Source organism: Falco biarmicus, chromosome 13 (assembly GCF_023638135.1).
Source record: "Falco biarmicus isolate bFalBia1 chromosome 13, bFalBia1.pri, whole genome shotgun sequence".
NCBI classification, from domain to species: Eukaryota; Metazoa; Chordata; class Aves; order Falconiformes; family Falconidae; genus Falco; species Falco biarmicus.
In genome coordinates, this window is record NC_079300.1 from 11,367,706 (window position 1) to 11,388,326 (window position 20,621).

General features: G+C 45.4%; 1 protein-coding gene across 2 annotated transcripts; it reads left to right on the forward strand.

Annotated features, from left to right (window-relative positions):
* Positions 1-81: 81 nt before the first annotated feature.
* EIF4E2 (eukaryotic translation initiation factor 4E family member 2) lies at positions 82-20,339 on the forward strand. 2 transcript variants are annotated; one of them, XM_056358236.1, is made up of 8 exons: positions 82-215; positions 1,029-1,143; positions 2,406-2,540; positions 4,979-5,083; positions 8,060-8,212; positions 8,301-8,437; positions 17,226-17,304; positions 19,850-20,339. In XM_056358236.1, exons 1-7 carry the CDS (start codon positions 196-198, stop codon positions 17,269-17,271), a joined length of 711 nt encoding a protein of 236 aa, XP_056214211.1. In that variant the 5' UTR covers positions 82-195; the 3' UTR covers positions 17,272-17,304; positions 19,850-20,339. The 2 variants fall into 2 exon arrangements, with proteins under 2 accessions (XP_056214211.1, XP_056214212.1); XM_056358237.1 differs by lacking the exon at positions 17,226-17,304.
* Positions 20,340-20,621: the final 282 nt, after the last annotated feature.

Below are 20,621 nucleotides of genomic sequence, written 5' to 3' on the forward strand. Positions count from 1 at the left end.
ATCCTCGCTCAAATGGCAGCCAGGAGCGCTCTTTTCCCTCTCCCGCCGTCCCTTCCGCGGTGCGCGTGCTTACGGCGCCGGGGGGAAGCGCGGGGAGGCGCGGCGGCGCTGCCGGAAGCGGCGGAAGGCTTTGGGGAGCGGACTCGGCGGGGCGGAAGTCGCTGAGGTGGACGGAGGTGGCGGCAGCGAGCGACGATGAACAACAAATTCGACGCGTGAGTCGGCGGCGCGGCCCTCCCCGGCCCCCTGCACCGCTGCGGGGAGCAGCGCGGCCCAGCTGCCCGCCGGCCGCTCCCCTCCGCTGCTGCCCCGGTGCTGTTCGGGCGAGACGCGATGAGTCACGGGGCCGCGCACAGCCCCCTTCCTCCCGCCGGTGCCCGGCCCGGCCCCGCTCGGGTGCTGCTGCCCGGCCCTGAGGGGCTGCGGGGCCGAGGGCTGGAGGCAGTGCCCGGCGGCACGAGGCCCAGCTCCCGGCGAGGGATCCCTCCCCGGGCACCGCCGTGGGGCGGGCCGCCCTCGGGCCCCGCTGCTCGCTCGTCTTTTCCGGCCCTTGGCCGGGAATGGGGCGGGCGGGGAGACCTGTGGGGTGCCGGGTGCTGGTGTGGTGTCTGCTCGCCTGAGGGGCAGCCTCTGCTGTGCTGAGGGGCATGGGGTGCAGGGTGGGAGAGAGTCAGCAAAGTTACGGTGACAGGTCTTCATGTTCGCCTCCTGGCTGGTTAGGGACCCTCACAGGCACCTGGAGTTTCCTGTGGCAGATCAGTATCTAGCACGATGCTGCTTGAGTTTGTTCTGTAAAGGCATTTTGTTGCTCACTTTGCTTAAGAACATGTGCCTAAGATGCCTGTGATGGGCTCTGGGCGTGCAGAGCAGTAGTAGTTTTTACTGTGTGGGTTGTCAAGTATAGATTTCCAAATACTGGTGGCTCTTGTACCATGGGGGAGCTTAGAAGCAGAGATGCTGGGGCTTGGTACAGACCTTCTCAGCTGTGTGATGTAAGACTCACTTTCATTATTCTTTTTCTTTATCAGATTGAAAGATGATGATAGTGGAGACCATGACCAGAATGAGGAGAATAACACACAGAAAGACAGTGAGAAGGAAAAGAATGATCGAGAGAAACCACAGAGTACTACCAAGAGGAAGGTATGGTGCTGGCATCTATGTTCCATCACTAAAGTATGATGTAGGAGTGCTAGAAAATCAATCCTGAGTTCAGGAATAATGAAAATAAGTCTTGATGGGCTGTGGTCGCTTAGTGCTCTGTTACTGTTGTAATGAAGACAGAGGGGCTACATTTGCGTTTGGGTGATTTGATGTCGCTTTTGGAGGCATACAATCTGAAGGGTGAATGCTTCCTTCACAAACACAGCTAGTACTTTGCTAGGCTTTTGAGTAGAAATGAGAAATAAAGCTTTATTTTCCGCCCAAAAAAAATCTGGGGGGAGGACGGGTTAGTGGGAGAGTAGTGGCTTGTGGTTGGTTTACCAGGCTGTGTTTGTGCCACTGTTTAAATAACTCTTTAAGATGGGTTATGTGTAGTGTAGCCTAGTTAAGAAGGTACATTATCCATCTTTTTGTTGTTGTTGTTGTTAATCTTATGCTTAGGAAAACTTTTCTGTCTAAAGTAATGGAATCCTTATAAACTTATCATAGACAAGAGGAGAGTAGAGATTTAAGCCCTGGTGACTCATACAAGATAAGGGCTTTGTGATTTGGTTTTTCTTCTTTCGATTTTGACTCTTGGGTAATGAGTGTTAGGCTCTTTTATGCTCATTAGAAGTCTTTTTAATTAGAAATAGGTGTTTTGGAAATTGAAAAATGATCACTGCCCACTGCTAGCAATGGGTTCCACCAAAGCTGACATAACGAGTTCTAAGACTAATCCTCCCAGAGTGTTAGGGTGTTGGTTGCTTAAGGGAGTTAGTGTCACCAAAAAGTTATAATTGCTTTTGAATCATGGTTTAAGTATATGGGAAAAGTACAAATGGGTTTTGTTATTCCCAGAGAAAGAGAGTGTCTTTTTTTTTTCCTGATTTGAAAAAGTTAAAACTCTCGTATCACTCTTTAGTTTGTCCTTTTTCCCTTGAGAAAATTGAATAAAACTATCTTTAATAGTTATGAGGGTTGCTTTTTTTATGATGCTGTCCTGAGCTTAAGTTATTTCCTTAGCCATCCCTGTACTGAAAATTTCTAATACTCTTTGAAATAGTGAGCTGCTGTTAGCCTAATCATCCACTCCAGACAATTAACAGAGATAGTATTTTTCAGTAAAAATGAGGAACAGTTGTTTGGTTTATAGTCTGTGAGGTCAGGAACATGTAGACTTCTGATACTGTGAATGTAATTTTTCCCATTCCCCTTTTAGAGGAGTGCATAAGGGGTAAGCAAGCTTTTGTGTTCTGCAGGCTGTTGTCCCAGGGCCAGCTGAGCACCCCTTGCAGTATAATTACACCTTCTGGTACTCCAGACGAACACCCGGGAGGCCTACCAGCTCGCAGAGTTATGAACAGAACATTAAACAGATTGGCACCTTTGCCTCCGTGAGTATATCTCTGTTGTTGTTGTGTCACTTGGGCATGGCACGATCATCGTGGCTGGCTTACTTCCTGTGTGCTCTGTGTATGCACATGCAGGCTGTGCTCTTGTTGTCAAGGAACAGAGTGAGTGATTTGCCATGACTTACATATGAGTTCTTGGATTACCTACAGCAGGTGACATGTCTTAAGCAGTTCCCCTCTGCCCTGTGCTAGACATCTGCACCTGCAGCAGTGGTGGTAGCTGGAATAATAGTAGAAAATGAAAAGAACTCCTACATAGCTTAAATCTAACTGGAGCAGAATTTGACAGGTAAGCAAAAGCAGAAAGGAACAGCTTTTCTGGATACAATGTAGATGTGAAGCAAAGACTGTGCAGTCCGTCCATACCCCCACTTCCCCCCGTCCATATTTCCACCACAAAGACTGTGCTTGGAACAAGCATCTGGTGTGCTGTGTAAGCAGCTGGTGTCTGGTTGTCTGTCTGGAAGTGATGACTGAGGTGCAGTTTGGTGTTGCAGTAAAGTTCATTAAAAGGCAAACTGCTCTCCTTTTCCCCTTCCACTCTTTGTGGTTGTTTATACCTGCAATAAATTGAGTGTATCCTGGAAAGGCGGTGTTGGGTTGTTGCATGGTACTGGCAGTGTAAAACAGTCATTAAGATCCCAAGATACATAAGCAAAACACGTCTCCATTGTAGAGGCACTACATATAATACCATTCTCAAGGCTAGGAATTCTGTTGGCAGCTTTCTGGTTTTATTCTTTTTTTTAAAATCTAGTATTTGTCCATATTATCCAGAGTCCTTTGCAAATGTTAAATTTTGCCAACCAGTAAATCTGTCTTCTGCAATGCAAGAAAAATACCCCTTCAGGAAAGCTGCAAAACTATACCTGTCCAAGCAGCTGGGTTGTGTTAATTGCATCCATGCAGGATAAGAGTGGAAAGAATAGCTCTAAGCCTATCGTTATGGGTAGTTATTGCTCCTATTCCCCTGTGAGAGCAAGTACTTTTAGTTCATTGAATGAAAAACGTGGTTACTGCTTGATGATCTGGCAATAACTTCTCAGTCTGTGAAATCAGGGTAGACTTAACATTGATTTTTAGCTCCTTGGAGGAAGAACTTCACACATTCTGTTTGCTGCAAAGAATTTGTGGGTGCTATCGTAGGCTGGAAGTGCTGGAGATCAGTCAGGGTGGAGAGAGACTGGCCAGCAGATCTGATAATGTGTTTGGTTCCAAGTACTGTTTGAGGAGGGAAAACATGCTTCAGAAAGAATTGTCTGAGGCTAAATCTGCGTTCAGATTTATTTGTTGCTTTTCAGTATAAAAGCTTTTAAATGCTAACCATTAGAGGGCATATTCACTCAGTGTAAGAATGTAATTTCCACACTGCATTTGGATGTGTCTGACAAAAATAGATTGCTTCTGACCTCACCTCAGTCTTGGTTCATAGTTTTATTGGCTATAAAAGCAAATTCCTGCTTGGATGGCAAAGATCAGAGATTGGGACAGAATTCCAAGTGCTGACCAAATCATTGAGGTCTCTGATGAGGTAGTTGGGATGGTGTCTGACCCTTCCATGTTCATTGCTGGTCTGCTTAATAGCTACTGTCTTACTGAGTAGACTTCTCTTAAAATATGGAAATTAGTATGATCTCTTCCAGTGCCTTGTTTTGTTTTAAAGATTCAGCCTCTCTAATATCCTTTCTTATCCAGAGAATCTCAAAGGATAAATATGCTATTTTTAAGAATTACAAAAGATAATTCCTTTGCCTTCCAGCCAGATTGTCTGAAGTAGACGCAGGGATGCCAGAATGAAAACTGGTCAAAGTGAAGTGGTCCAAATGTACCATGGCAGATTGTAAAAGGAAGTAAGAGGTATTTAAATAAAAGCTCTGAATGGTGCCTTAAGATCTTAAACCAGCACCAGAATGCATCTTTTGGCTTAAAACCTGGATACAGTAAAATTAAATACAAAAAAATGTCTTATTTGGAGGCTCCTGCAGTCTCCACTATTGCAGAGAGCAGTGGTTAACACAGGGCTAATGTGTAGAGAGGCTTGGCTGTAGCTGATGCACTTGACACATATCCAGTGTTTGGAAGTTTGCACAGTAGGATTTACAAGATATGTTTGAAACTGTTCTTTAGAGCAGCAGTTATTGTAGCACAGATTTCTTCAGACAAGCACCAAGTGACTTTGGAGGCACCTTGAATATTTCAAGTGGTCATCTGGTAATGGAGCCAGTCAGAAACAGGCACTCAAGCTCTGATCCTACTGCTGCCTTCTGGGTATCCTAACCAACACCCTTGTGACAAGAAAGTAGAACAAAAGAGAAGAAGGTGGGTCTAGCCAGCTGGTGTAAAAAGGGAACCCTGTTTCTGTAGGAATCTTGGCTGTGAACAGTTTCAGCAGCCTCATTGTGTGGTCCGTGTCATTGCAGGTGGAGCAGTTCTGGCGGTTTTACAGTCACATGGTACGTCCCGGGGACCTGACAGGCCATAGTGACTTCCACCTTTTCAAAGAGGGAATCAAACCCATGTGGGAGGTGAGTTGGAGCTCTCATTTCTGTCTTGGTACTTCCCAGAGTATTCTGGAGGGAACCTTCTACAGTGAAGGGACTCTTCCTTCTACACCTTCTACAGTCAATGGCATTCCAGGTTTCTCTTGGGTGCAGTCCTTTCTCCCAGGTTCCCTGTAAACCTGTCGTCAGAACTCTGTCCCATGTAACCTAGCAGTCCTGTAACCTGCTGGCAGAGGAGAGGGAAGACACAGGGAGTTGCCAGCTGCACTCCCCCAAAGGCTGCAGAACTGCCTTTGCCTGTGGGCCCAGAGGATCCCTGGGCAGTGTTGCCTGGAGTCTAGTGAAGAGGGGACCCCAACTAAGTGCTGTGCCTCCTAATATAGACACTTGCCACTTATTACAGCTTTGCCCAGTGACAGCAGTGTGGGACTTTCCTGTAGAAGGGCTGATCCTCTGTTCTTGGAATTCAGCAAAGCTTTTAAGAAACCAACCCTCCTTTTTTCAGAGGAAGAAGAGGTGCATATGGTTAAAAGCCTACAGCTGTATGTAGAGCTGGAGATGGAAAGATGACTTAGCCCTTTATTTGCTTTTTTTTTTTTTTGTTCCAGGGCAGGCAGTTTGTTTCTGTTCATTCCTGTCAAAATCTGTTAAAAAAGGGGGGGGGAAAATCTTTGCCTAGCAAATCATTCCTCCAGTTCCTGGCCTGCTTCCAGCAATGACCAATACCATTCGCAATACAAGGATTTTATGTGTTGTTCTGAAGTACCTAATTATGCTGCTTGGTCCTGAGAAATTTATATGTGACCCTAGTTGGCAATTACTTTAAGCAAGGTGTTTTACAGCCAGTTACTGCAAATACAATTTATATAAAACGTTTAACCCTCTCTGGACTCCTACTGAGCTAGCTGCTCTCGTAACGTGTTGACCAGAGAGTCCACAAGTTAGTGATACCAGAATTTCTATAAAACGCTTCCCTGTAGCCATTTTAAGATGGAGAGATTCTTTGGTATTTTTTATTTCTGGCCCCATTCCCTTCTTGTATTTACAGAAGAGGACCGGAGATCTTGCTGTTGACTTTTCCTTTGCTGCTTGCTCTGTAGGGCTTTGTTCATGCTCCTTTTTCTTCCAAACTAATGCTTACTTGCTGTGATTCTTGTAGGCACATATATGTGTGTATGTAGCTCTGATCTTTTTCTGGATCCATCTGTGCCTTTTCTAGGTAAAGTCAAAAGCACTAAGCCTAATGTTCCCTGATGATTTACTGGCCTGCAGATCATTATTATTCTGGTAAAGGGAAATCAAATGCTTGACTGAACCAAAGCTTGTTTAACCTGAAAGAAAACTAACAGTAATCGTAAAACACACAATACAGCATCTGCTTTCCAATCACTGTTCTCTTTCTAGCCTTGAACCTGCTTAAACCACCTCTGAAATATTTTGAGCAATACTGTTTTCTCTTCTGACCCCCATTAGTCATTGTGGAAAGTTTGAGGAGTTAAACCCAAACTCCCTGCTTAAAGGCTGAAGCCTAGATGGCTTAATTCTTAAGAGTGTGATGTTCATAATTTGGAAAACAAGGATGTTTAATCAGAAAGTGGTTCACATCTTGTGGGAGTATGCCACATTCCTAGAACTTGTGTTGATTTTGGATTCTTTGCCATGCGTGTGGCTGCTGTCATGCTTTGAGGTTTATCCAGAGCTGACGCCTTCCCCTTTCAGTACAGGCTTTAGTACATACCTGAAAACTGGGAGTCTGGTGAATGCTGCTGTTACGCTGGCACTTCCTTGACATTTCCTTGATTGCTCAGGATTGCTTTGTTAGCACTTGCTGTCTCTAAAAGCACACAAATGTTTAGTTTTATCTGAGCCCTGGAGAAGCATTAAGGCTAAAATAAAGTTAATCTCATTTCATTAAGAAGAGTAGGGCTGCCTTGCCTAGCATCTTTGAAGTGTGTCCCAGCTTGGCAGAGGGGATTGCTGGTGATTTGACCAGAGATGTCCTGTGTTGTGCAGCTCCCTCTTGAGTTATCCTTTGTTCTTCTCTGTTTCTGTCCTAGACCTGTCTTCCCTTTCCCTTCCTAACTGCCACCTCTTTGACTTGTTCCTACCTCTCTGTCTTCGGCTTTGGATGGAATTTGTTCCCCTCTCACCTTGTAAGATTTCCCAGCTACAGTGTTGTACGAGAGAATGCCACAGCATTCTGCACAGAGGAGGAGCTGCTGTTTGACATAGTGTGCGTTCTGTGAAGCAGGGGAGTCTGTAGCAGTTTTCAGCTCTTTCAGGTGCAACATACGGAATCACAATATTGAGGTGATGGACTGGGTGCTAAGCATAAATTTTTTCTTTACTCTCTCTCCCCTCATTTTTGGTTATTTCCGTGGGTCACTGTAATCTGGAACAAACATTCAACTGTATGATATATGATAATGTCAGTGGTTCCCAGAGAACGGACTGGTCCTTTCTGTGTTAACACAGCTTGTGAGCCCATTCCTGGAAACATGGAAGGAAAGTGCTTGTCAACGTTTTGCTTGCTTTTAAACATCACTTTGCAAACTCTTTCCCTGCCTCCCATGTTCTGCAGTGAGGGATTTTTCCTGTTTTACAAGTGGAGCTACATAAACAGGGGATTAGACAAAGGGGGAATTGGTCTGGGGTTTAGGAGTAGTTTTAGGATCCTTGCCTCTGGTTCTGTGTGCAGATTGGTAGGCTGGTGTTCGTCTTTGCTAGTGGTATCAAAACACTAGAGCTCAAGTCTTCAGCACACAGATAGAGCTTGGTCTGGAACACTGAGAGTCATTGTTTCAGGTACTTTGTATTCAAAGTAAGTGGTATACTTCTGCTTGTGTGGGGGACAAGCAAAATGCTTTTGCATGAAAATACCTCCATTCTGTCCCTTGCCCCACCCAATCAATATCTGCTCTGGTGTGTGGCTCTGCTGTCTTGTGGGAAGCAGAAAAATAGCTAGAAGAAAACAAATTGATTTCTTGCCCCTCTTCCTAGGATGATGCCAACAAAAATGGTGGTAAATGGATTATCCGTCTGCGAAAGGGCTTAGCATCACGATGCTGGGAGAATCTCATTCTGGCAATGTTGGGAGAACAGTTTATGGTGGGAGAAGAAATCTGTGGGGCAGTCGTCTCTGTCCGATTCCAGGTAAGTGCTTCTGAAAACTGGCATGTACTTCCATTTGGCAGGGCTACAAAAAGTACCATCTGCTTACCCCTCACATGCTATTCTGTAGGAGGATATTATCTCGATATGGAACAAGACAGCTAGCGACCAGGCCACGACAGCCCGGATACGTGATACGTTACGAAGGGTGCTGAACCTACCTCCCAACACCATCATGGAATATAAAACACACACCGATAGCATCAAGTACGTGTGGTGGCAGGGGGAGGGCCTGCTGCTGGTTGCATGCATGCTTGAGCAATTTAATACAGATCACAAGAACTGAAAGAAGTACTCGTGTGCATTAGGGCTGTTCGCTGCGAGCAGTAATACAAACAGCAGCATTTGTTGCCAGTGCGCTTTGAAAGCCAAGTATCTGTCATTATCATGCTGCTGTTAGGGACGTTTGGTTCTAATAGTAAAACCTTATTTTTTGACGTGTATAGTCCAGGGTTTTTTTAGCAATACACCCAGCCTGTCACCTGGAGATGGGCAGCCCCGTGTGGGACTGTGGCTTGATGTATTCAAAGACAAGATTGCAGGGGGGGGAATGAAATCATTTGAATAAATAGAGATACTGGGGAATAAAGTGCGGAAGCTAACGGGAATTTATAGTGCCATTAGACTTATAAATGTTCTTAGGAAAGTGCTGTGTGAATTTACAGTGCTGTACAAATGATTTCTAATCATAATAAACGTCGTATATTAAGTCTTCCAGGCCCTGGTGACAGAGGCTCTTTAACAAGACTAGAAGATCATGGTACACAGAGAGGACAGCTGTATTTTTAGATAAACATATTATAGCTTACCATACTAGGCCATTCAGCGTGACTTTTATTTCCCACAAAGTGACAAAAAATTGCATATATAGATATTAGTTCGAGGTAAATAACGTAAGGTTTTTTTTCTTAAGCATATTTTATAAACCAATACAGTGATTAGGTCATATTGGTTAAATTAATACTTGAAAAGGTCTGCTTGGAAAAAGAAGTGAAATACATTGATAAGACCATGATAGAGCAGTGAGCTTTCTCATCTAACCCGTAATCAGGGTACAGGTACCTTTCATGACTTCCTTTTGGTATGCTAGCTTGTCCTTGCAATGTAATCACCCTGTCATCAGTGTGCTGTCAGACAGTTTGGTGAGATCAATCCTGGGTTTTAGCAGACGGTTAGCTTCCAGTTGTGACAAATTTTGAGTGTGGGTCACTAGCAATAATACAAAGATCTCATTTAAACTGCCTGTGAGCATCTCCTGGTGTTCCATGTAGCCCCTCCGGATGATTTTTTTTCATGTTTTTACCAGTAACAGTTCTCAGGCACTTTTTGCCAGGAGAGGGCACTATCGACTCTCTGTCCATACGATGAGAGAGCAAAGTGCTTGTGGACACACGACGGGGTATCTTACTCCTCTTCAGCAGCAGCACACTGCAGGCTGTGGTGTTGCGGCTTTGTGGTGGGAGGTGTTTGGCTTCTCTCAGTCTCTATCGGGAAAGCTGTGTGCTGAGCCAACTGTCCTAAGCTGTGGTGGTGTTCATGTAGCAAGTTTAGAATGGAAATTGTGGCCTTTCCCGTATAAGCTATTGCCACCAGCACTTCCTAGCATAGAGAATACTGCTATAGCAGTGTTTGTAACTGTTCTTGCTTTGACAGATGTCAGTCCTTGAGTGATGGTGCATCCAATATTGTGGTCTTATTTACCTACAACAAGTGTAACATGCCATGCTTGCTGCCCTCTCTTCCTGCATAGCATCAGAGTTTCATTTTGTGCTGCTGACGTATGGTGCAAAATGAGCTTGTCTAAGAATAACAGGTGTTTGAGGAATCAAGTTTAGTAGCTCCGGTTACAGCTGGGAGCAGCTCTTCCAAAGAGGCAGACTAGTTTCTCTCCCACTTACTCTTCTGTGAGTAGGGGGGATAATCAGGAGTTCATTTGATGGTGTCCTAAGTGAAGTAGATCTATGCAATTAACCTTCTGCTATGTAGGGGATTGTCAGAGCCCTTGTTTTTTCCATTGCCTCGCTTGAGCTGCAGCAGTCTGATTGCAGTGCTGTCCAGCATCTCCTTCTAAGGGCACTGGTGTAAATTCAGAGCAGAAGTGCTTGTCAGCGAAGTTTCTGTGCAGTGATGCATAGACAGACTTCTTGTGCCTTTCTTGCCTGGTACCAGCAGACAGCAAGCAGCAGCAGCTGCAGAGAAGTGATGGTGCCTGCTTTGTTGACAGAGAAGAGCAGGACAGCCCCAGCTTTCAGTCTCACTCCGCTTGGCTATGCTTCAGATCATTAAGGTTCTCTCACTAATGAAGAATCTCTTGTGTAACTCGTTCTATCCTCCATAAAGCCTGGCTGCTTTTCCTCACCCATCTATCAAGCCCTGTTGAAATACTGTCCGTCATGAATAAACTCCACTTATGCTGCGCATGTACCATGTGATTTATGACTCGGGAGGGCTTTCTAGCCAGCACTCTATATTCACACTCTGGCTGTGTTTTATGAAAGGCCCTAATGGAAGAGCCGTGCTGTAGGCTTTGTCAGGGCTGCCTTTCTAAGGGGGGCTCGTGGCATTTTTCATTTGTATGGGCTGCATCTCTCCACTAGAGCTCTGCTCATGTGCAGGGTTTGATTGGCATTGATTGTGCTTCAGGGAAGGGAGCACGCTTAGCAAGAAAAGAACAGGCGTTTCTCAAAACCTTGACTTCTAGGTAGTGAATTGACCTGGATTAGCTTTTGACACACTGTAAATGAACACTTCTGTAGAAATTGCTAGCATGCCCCTCACTGTGAAACCTGAGCCCTGTGTTTCAGGTTTTATATATTCCTTTTGTGATGATGCATTTCATATTAAATCATTTTTAGACACCATTTTTCATGACTTGTCAGTGAGGCTGCAGCCCCCTTTGTTTCAGAAAGCGGTGGTGCTGCCAAGCTGCATTTGAAAAGTATCTGTTGCTTCACAGCTATTCCAAGGAGCTATTCTGCATTCTGTCCTTTCTGCTCTCAGTGGTGGGGCTTGTGCATTTAGCTCAATAAGCAGATCTTTCATTGCAATTTTCCTGTGTTTGTCCTTTTTCTTGCTTGTGATATTGACAAGCTGCCTAAATCCCAGCGAGTGGAAGGGTCAGCCTAGGCTGTATTAATTTCCAATCTTGCTAGAAGAGCTAAAACAGTCTCTTGGACTCTGCTTAATTCCAGGGGATTTATAGTACCTTAGGTGTTACAGTGCTGAGCACCTGAAAAGAACATATGTGACGTTTTGTGGGCTACCTTGTTTCAGTAGCTGGAGAGAAATCGCTTCTCTTTGTTCCCTCGGAGGTGGACTGAGAGAGGTGCACTTGGAAGTAGTGAACCACTTAATAGGTTCTATTCGTCAGCGTTGTTAACCTTGGAGGTGACATGGTCCAACAGTGACAGTGGGTTATGGACAGTGGTGGTCCCTGTGGTTTGGAATTAAGAAGATGGGGGGAAAAAAAAACCCAACCCTAACCTCTTAGCCTTAGGAGGTACACTGTGCTTTTTCTGAAAGCAAAATATTGCTGGCCACGGTCTGGTCATGTTTCAGTGAAGCCACTGAAAATATTTGGTACCTGTAGCAAGTGAACTGCAGTTGGAAGAGGAGTGGAAGAGGGGTGGAGTGGAAGTGATCTCTGTGAAGTTTGATTTTTTTTTTTTTTTTTTTTTTTTGAGCATTGCAGCGTGAAGTGCTTGGCTGTCTTGCATGCACCTTTCCCCTGCCTGGTGTTACCAGCCTTTCTTTTCCTGCGGTGATAACTTGTGTGGTTAGTCACAGTCTCCTGTGTTGAGACCTCTCACCTGCAGTGCCATCCAGGAATCCTGGACAAATTCAGAAATACTGTCTCATACACCAGGATAGACCAGACCTGTGGCCATACAGTAGGCTGCCGCTGAGCAGGCTAGTCTGGAAATATTTTGGTTGCTGTGTGACTTTATGGATTGTCCTGTCAGCTCTAAAGCAAGGCTGCTTTTTCTGAAAACAAAGCTTCAGTTATTTGTAAGTGCCTGCTGCAGTGAGAGCTGAGCAGGGTATAAAACTATCCTTTCCTTTCAAAGTCACCACTGATAACTAATGGGATGGCTCGAGTAAATGAGAAGAATAGTTGATCTTAATAGGGCTAGAACTGGGTTCATTTCACTGCAGGCAGCTGGAGGAAATGGCCTCAGACTATATTTTAGCTAGGAAACGAGCAGATATCCTGTGGAGGGAATAAGGGTATGCACTGTAAGGAGACTGCAGGGGTAAGGTTCTCAGGACAAAAAAGTGGGCAATGACAGAAAAAGTGAGGAATGAGGAAGAGAAGCTCCTATAAAAGTGTCAGGTGTTGGGCAAGAAGATCAGTGATTGTGAGACGTTAGGCTGGTGGTGGGGTGCTTGTGAGAAGTCTCCATTCGTACATTAAAGTTCAGCTAATTCTATAACTGTTGGTTTTTATGGCACTGGTTTCCATTTGATTGCTAATTTCCAAGACTTTAGAAAGACTCCTCAGTGCTGCTGTCCTAGTTGTGTCATCTTTGGCTGTATTTTAAATGGTGTGGGCAGGGTTAACCTTGTCTAAAGTTAGAGGGTTTGTACATGGGACCCATCACACTGCCTGATGCCTGTCAGTGGAAGGCAGGTTGCCTTGGGTCTTGCCAGCTCTAGAGAGCTGCAATGTTTTACCGTCATTCCTTCAAGTCTGAGAGCAGGAGTAAAAGCTAGAGGAGAGCAGTAAGGTTCCAGATCTGATCGCTGTCCTTTTCTCCTGAGTCTGCAGTACTGGCTTTATTCATTTATCACTCCATTCTTCAATTCCAGTAATATTTCCAGGTGCTGTAAGTCTTAAGAGCACTTCTGCAGACCTGGGCTTTGAAATGATGGATTCATTGATTTGTCCTCTGTCACTGTAGTGTGCTTTATTTGGAAGTGTCTGTGACTTTGTAAAAGGCTTCCTTATCTTGGTGGCCTGTCTCTTGCCAAAAAAGTGACTGTAACCTATTTATTTCATGTTTCTTTTCAAGGAGTTCAGATGTGTTCATTTCAAAGTCATGATGGCTTCCCTGTTTGCCTTTGCTACAGATACTGCCAGATATGTGAAAGAATTATTTCACGGTAGCAGAATATCCTAGATTTTTTTTAAAGCTATTAGTTTTCAGGGCTGTCACAAAGTTCTTGACTGGATTTGAACAAATCCAAATCACTCTGACAGAACGTAAGGAACACCCAGGAAGAGGCTGTGCTGCTCTGGACACCATTATCTGCAGGGTGTAGTGAGTGGGCAATGTGCTGGGAGGTCGCATACAGACTGGTGGAAGGGAAAGACCTTGGTGACTGTTGTGAGGGTAGCATGCACTGTGGCTCCCTGTTTCCTTTTTTAGGTGGGGAGGGAGGTGGTAAGGAGGTGGGCCTACACAAAAATACTGAAGGGGAACTGCTAGGATTTAAAGACAGAGTGTGATTGGAGAAAACAGCTAGTGCTGCTTGCACAACAGTGACTTGGAAAGTCCCTTGAAGCAGCTGTGGCTGCTCTTCCTCTTTTTGCTAATCTCCAATAGTGGCTCCTTTTTGCATTGTTTTTCCCCCAACTTACCTGATGGGGATAAAGGGAACGCTACTTGGATCCTGACCCTGGGCAATGTGGGAGAAGGTGGGAAGTTTTCAACAGTTGTGGGTCAGGAATGAGTGTGGAAGAGCAGCTCTGGCTGGCTTTATTTAGCCTGCTAATGTTTCCATTTCCCATCTGTTCAATGGGAATAACCTAAGTGTTGGGGATCAATTCACTGAGTATCTGACCGCTGTGCAGACAGTATAGCAATAAGGTACTAAAAATGTCCATACATAAAAATAACCTCTTAGACTCTCTGGCACTGTGCCTTTGGCACGTCACAGGTCGTAAAGATCCTGCCAGATGAAATTAACTGGCAGCCTTGTTCAGTACGAAATGGAGAGCAGTTTGCTCTGCTAGCATAGTTTAGGTACATTAGGGCAGACACATCCTGGTGGATTTTTTTTCAGTCAAGTCAGCAGATAGTTGGAGTAATTAGTACTATAATATGTATGAGGGTCTTGGCTTAAAAATTCTTGGCTGGAAGAGCTTTTTCTCTGTGTCTGTGAGAAGGACTTGGCAGCTGAAGGACTATGTGCATGATGTTATTGGGACGTTGGAACAGGGAACTCCTTGGTTTGAAAGGGGTAATAAATTATTGATTATGTTGACAAATAATCTTCCCTGATGTCCTTTCTGTAGAGGACAGAAGTTACGAGTTGGAGAGGAAAGAGAGATGTGGTTATGGGTGATGGAAATGGGGTAGAAATTCAAGACATGGCAGGTTGGAGGGAAGACCATGAAGGCAGGGACTTCTTGACAAGGCTGGAGATACAGGCGAAGCTTTCCAACCTGTATTCAGCAGCTAAGAGGGCTTCAGAGCCAGTTTCTCTTCCCCCTAACTTCTGGAGGGAGGCAGTTGTTCCCATGGTGTCTGGTACCATGTGCTGACTGGGTGACATGGGCAGTTTTCCTTTCTCTGGAAGATTTCTTGTGGCCTTGAAAGGGGCTGTGTTTGGGGAGACTTGGCAGTGGGGGAGTACCCATTAGGGGCTTCTGAGCTGCTGCCTTGCTCAGAAAGAGCCATTTGTGGGTTTCTCTCCTCCAAGCAGCATACTGCTTGTTGTGGTTTAACCCCAGACAGCAGCTGCTCACTCATCCTTGCCCCCCCAGCCCTGGTGGGATCCGGAGGAGAACTGGAAAAACATAAAACCCATGGGTTGAGATAAGAACAGTTTAATAATTGAAATAAAGTGAAAATTAGTAACAGTGAGAACAACAATAATATTTACAATGGAGAGGAGAGGGAGAGAGAGGAATAAAATCCAAGGGGGGGGGAGGGTGAGGGGGGAAGTTATGTGCAATACAGTTGCTCACCACCTGCTGACTGGTCCCAGCCAGTCCCCAGGCAGCAGTTGGTTGCTCCTGGCCAACTCCCCCCAGTTTATATACTGAGCATGGTGTTCTGTGGTATGAAGTATCCATTTGGCTAGTTTGGGTCAGCTGCCCTGGCTGTGCTCCCTCCTGGCGTCTTGTGCACCTGCTCACTGGCAGAGCATGGGAAACTGAAAAGTCCTTGATTTAGAGTAAGCATTACTTAGCAACAACTAAAACATCAGTGTGTTATCAACATTATTGTCGTACTAAATCCGTAGCACAGCAGCATACCAGCTACTAAGAAGAAAATTAACTCTATCCCAGCTGAAACAAGGACACTGCTGTACCTCAAGCTGAATTGCAGATCTGACCTGGTGTGCAACAGCTGTGTCCTGTGTGCTGTCCTGTTGCATCTACAGCACTCTTTGCTGTCTTTCCCCTCATATTTCCTTTGGCTTTAAGGGCTCATGTCTGAGGGTTGGCTAGAGATACCATGTAGTTTTGGAGCTGCCATGGGCGACTGTTACTCGCTTGCCTATCCTAGTCAAGATCAGGAGGCTTTTGAGCTACCATGGGTGGAGGGAGACTGAGGAGAAAACCTAGCCACCATAGGTAAGGAACTCTCTTAAACCAGCTGATCACCTTGGCAGTCACAGGAGCCTGTGCCCTGGGGGGCTATGGAGGTTTAGTTGTTTCTTGGAAGTTTTGTCAAAGAAGCTTTGAACTGGGAAGAACTGAAGTGATTTTTTACTCACCAGGCTTGTACTGCTGGTACTGAAGTCTGTGATCTTTAGGATTTCACCTTCAACGCTTTCAAAACAGGGATTTGCTGTCCTGTGGTCTGGGAAGGCAGTGTCACATTCCAAGCTGTACACCACAGTGACAGACTTCTTGCTTATGCCTGTATGTGGTGTACAGTCTTGCAGAGTGCACGTGACAGGCACTCTGCCAGTAGACTGTGTTTGTTTGGGCTATGACTTTTCTGGGAAAGAGCATATGACACCTGAGCTGCTTTTGCAAATGCTGATTGGGAGCTTGACTCTGTGAAGCTCAGGTAAGAGCTAAGCTGGTGGTCTGGTTTTGGCACAGGTGCTGACTAATACAGGTTTTCCATTTCTGGATTAGTACCAGCAATGAAATCTGCAGGGCAGTCTGGGTTTCTGACTGACCTGGGTTCCCTTTAAGGTCCCTCCAACTCCATGGGGCTCCCTGGGTTCAGTAAACGGCTTGGCATGTGCTGTAGGCACCAGCACTGTTTTGCTGGGCATGGAGAACTATGAGGTTCTTTGATGTCTCTGATCCCAGAAGATAATAGTCATGCTCACATTAACCTTGGCATCTTTTCCCTGAGAGGGCTTTCAGTATGCTGCCTTCGTAAAACAGACAGCAATTTTTCAGTCTGCTAGCTTCGTCCGTCAGTAACATTCTCCACCAGGGAATACAGCGTTAGGCCTGTCCCTCTAACTTATCTGAAAACATTTTTGTTTCAGATAGCTGTAATGTTTTTACTGGGTCGTCGTTAACAGTGCAGGTTTACAATAGGAAATGAGACTTTCTAATAACAATTGGATTCTGCCACCTGATCGAAGAATTTTGTAATAACTAAGCCATGTGGCATTAAAAGAAGCCTCTTTTGGCAAGATTACTACATATGCAGGTATGTGGTGAAGCATGAGGCCAGTAACTGGCTGAGTTCAACCAGCCAAGGAACATGATAATCCTCCAGAAAGATGTAACATCAGCTATTTTATTAGCAATAGGAAATGGATATTCCATTTGCGATTGGGAAGGTCATACCTGTCTCAGGGTATTAATGTGACTATATCACCAGCAGCCAGTGGGAACGCTTCATGTCTGTGCAGAACGTTAAAGCTGCCTTGCGCTGTCAGATGTTTGGCTGGGTTTTAAGGATGCTTCTATCCACTAGGGCTATCAGAGAATATTGCCTTGCTCTCTGAAGACAAGTGCCTTTCAAACGCCATTGAATGTTTCTGCTTGCATTAAAAGTTAAGAAGCCTTTGATCTGAAGTGCTGTTTTTTTGTTTTTTTTGTTTCATTTTTTTTTTCCCTCTGGCTTGCCAGGGCCTGGGAGGAGTTTCATGGCCTGGTGAACAGCAGTGGCCGCTGATCGAGCGCTCCCCCTCCCTCTGTCACACCCAGGGTAGGGCCTCATCTTTCTTCTTATGTGACTTCATGGCATACCTCTCAGCTTCCAAACCTCTTCCAGTGGACTGGCATGTTCTCTTGCCTTGTAGGCCTAGTGGTGGGCCCGTTCTACTGTTGGCTCTTTCCCAAAGGTCATAATGATATTTTTTTAATTTTTTTTTTTTTAACCAGATGCCAACATTCACCACGGTCTCCATTCATGCAGCATTTTCTGTTGTGATGCTGTGTGCTGTTTTGCTAATGTGTCCTCCTTCTGTGCAAGGCACTTGTTCCCAGATCTGGTCCCAGGAGGCTGAGAGATATGTCTTCAGCTTGGGCTGTTGCCTAGGGTTCACTGTAAGCAGATACGGAGTGGTAATGAATGCTAAGCACATCCATGTGGTGGACACAGAGAGGGGCGTCTGGAGCTTGGCATACGTGCCTTTGCTCTTGATGGTGGGCTGAAGCAGAGTAGATATTCTGTCAAAAGCTTGTTCAGGAAGGACACACAGTAGCTACTGTATTTAGAAAAATTAATGCTGTGGCTGATGAGATGAAACCACCTGCTACTTCTGGTAGTGGCAATCAGCGATGTGCAGAGAAAAGAGCCAAGGTGAGCCCAGGGCTGTTTTGAGCCTCATGGCTCAGATTGTTTTTCCCCTCCAGTGCCTGCTTTCCTGATGGCAGGCCCTTTTCTTAAAAAGGGCTAGCAGGAGGCCTGGCGATAAGAGTTGTGTTTTGTTGTAGCCAAGTGGGATTGCTGCACTCCCGAGTGCCGGAGCAGAGAAACCCGCTGGAAGGAAACATAACATTGCCCAGTTCCCACCCCATGGTGGCATGTTGTTGCTCCCAACACAGCTGAGCTCCAAGGGGCCACTGGGAATCCCAAAACTTCCCTCGATAGCTTTGGGGAAGCAGTGTTCCTCATAGCTTGCTCTGAAGTCACGGGTGAAAATAATATCTATCTTTCCTCACAGATTTGGCTTTTTGTGAGGATCAATGGTTACAAAATGTTACGCAGGCATCTAGTAGTGGTGTTATTGTTAGATGATATTCAAGTGACCTTCCAGAAGAGGAAACCAGCTCAGTTCATGAAATACCAGTCTCAGAAGGCAGTAAATGTGCCAAGTGTATTAGGAAAACAGCGACAGAGCTGACTTAGCTCTCAACTGTATTGGTTTACCTATGCTAGGCAGGGAGAGTAGTGATGAGGGCACCCCAGTAAGGGTGAAAGGAGGGGGAACGTAGAAACCTGTCTGAGAAAGAGCGAACTGAAGCGTGCTGTCCTCCTGAGGTAGATGTCATGGGTGAAAAGTACAGTATGGGATAGATTGGTAAACCATTGTTGCAAATTAACTGGAATCCAGTTAATCCTGAATCATGTTCCCAAACAGCAGCACAGCCTACTTTGCAAGTGCAAAGGTGAACCCCAGTTTTCTGCAGATGGCCTCCGGCATGGTTTTTTCTGCAGAGTAACTTGTTTAAGGGTTTTTACTTCCTTCTGCCACTCCAGCTCTCCAGCCCACCTCCTGGAGGTGTTCCAGCATGCACTTTGCTGTGATGTTACAGCTCTTAGCAGCACACAATGCCAGCTTAAGGGTTTAAGCAGGATTTTACAGTCCTGCAGAGCACCTTCCTTCTGAAGCTTTTGCTTTTCAGCACAGCTCTGCCAATTGGTGTGATGGGTGCTGAGGCATCCCTAGGTGTTTGGTTTGGGCAACTTACTGCCCTGACCCTGTTATCAGAAGAGCTGCCAGCCTATGCTTTCAAAATAATTGTAATCTCATTTATTTCCATTTGAGTTTAAAAAACCTACACCGCCTTTCAGTTAATGTGTAAATATGCTTTGCCTGTTGCTGCTACCTCACAGGCTAGCAGTAAGCATTAACACAGGTTTCTGCAACCTGCCCCGTCTTCAATTGCTGCCATGTGCTGCAAGGCTATACAAATGAAGCTTGTGGACCAGCAGTCCTTTCTTTGTCAGTAGCCTGTGCAACTCATGTGGCTGTACTGATGTGAGTAAAAGCTGCTGAAGAAACTTTTCTGTTTAAACTTGAGGGAAACTTCAAATTAGATATTCTTGTAAGGTAGGAGAGACCAGAAAGCTACGCTTGTTGACAGCAGGACAGAAGGAGCCTAAATACGAGGGACAGAGGCAGGAGGAGGTTGGACTGACGGTATAGTTGTGCTCCAAGCAGAATTCCTGAGGAGAGATGCTTGGGGAGGAAGAGATCTTGCAAGTTGTTTAAACACCAGAATCTATCAGGGAGGTTTCCAGGGTCTATCATACGCTTTGCTCACAGATGATGACACTTTTTTTCTTCTCAGTGAATGAGGATGAACCAGGATCTCCCTTGTTCCAAGTGTTGTGGAGCAGTGGGTTGATTCATGTGAACAGTCTCTAGTTAGAAAGCAGATCTGCTTAGGAGGTTTAATGAGCATTGGTTTTCAGTGACATACTGGGATAGTAACACTGGTAGCCATGGTGGGTAGAATGGGGGCGTTGCTGTCATCTGAGGGAATGCAACACCTTTAACCTCTTTCTTTCCTCTGTTTTCCAGGGATAATTCAAGCTTTCGAAACACAAAAATCACATTGTGAGAACAAGAGTTGGCACTAAGCTCCTCTCTCCGTGTTGAAAGCACTGAGAGGTCTCCACCAGTGCCCTCTGACCTCTGAAGGGACTCATGGGCCAATCTGTCGCACTCTTCCTTGGAGGAAGGATCCATCTGAAGTCCTCCAGCAGCGGTGACAATACAGGCTGATTTTGTCATACACAAACTTTTTTTTAGCAGTGGGGCGGGAGGCCAACCTTTCAATTAGCGGTGTGCCCTTGGGGCCGCATCTTGCAGCACTTTCCTCTCTTTCTCTACATGGCATGCAGGATCTCTGGGATTCTGCCTCAACATCAGAGCCTTTTGCTGAGGGATACCAGTATTACAAATCTCTCTGCAGCTGGGAGGAGCTTCCCAGTGGAGAGTCAGCCCTATGATTTTCAAATGCCCCCTTTCAGCTCTGCCAATAAATTATTGGGTCTCTTTGTTTCTTTCAGTCTCTCTCTCTTTTTTCTTTTTTTTTTTTTGGCTCTGTCTGAAAATCAGTGGGATGATATTTCTCTAGGCTGTGGTAAGGCTCCAGGCCTACTTCTGCTGGCTCCATAAAATACATTCCTTGAGCTGCCCACCTACACGAAGCAGCAAAGCACCCCAAGTGCCAGCAGCGGCCAAACTTTGCTGTAGTTGTGGAGTTACATGGGCAGAGGAGTTAGAAATGTAACATTGCTTAAAAAATGAGATGCTTGTTTTGTCTTTGCCCCTTCTTCATACTCCCTGG

Bases quoted from the DNA above. Each gene is read 5' to 3' on its own strand.
- EIF4E2 (XM_056358236.1), top strand. From the start codon at position 196: ATGAACAACAAATTCGACGC. The intron at 2,541-4,978 runs GTGAGTATATCT...GTGTCATTGCAG, and splicing joins AGATTGGCACCTTTGCCTCC to GTGGAGCAGTTCTGGCGGTT. The intron at 8,213-8,300 runs GTAAGTGCTTCT...GCTATTCTGTAG, and splicing joins TCGTCTCTGTCCGATTCCAG to GAGGATATTATCTCGATATG.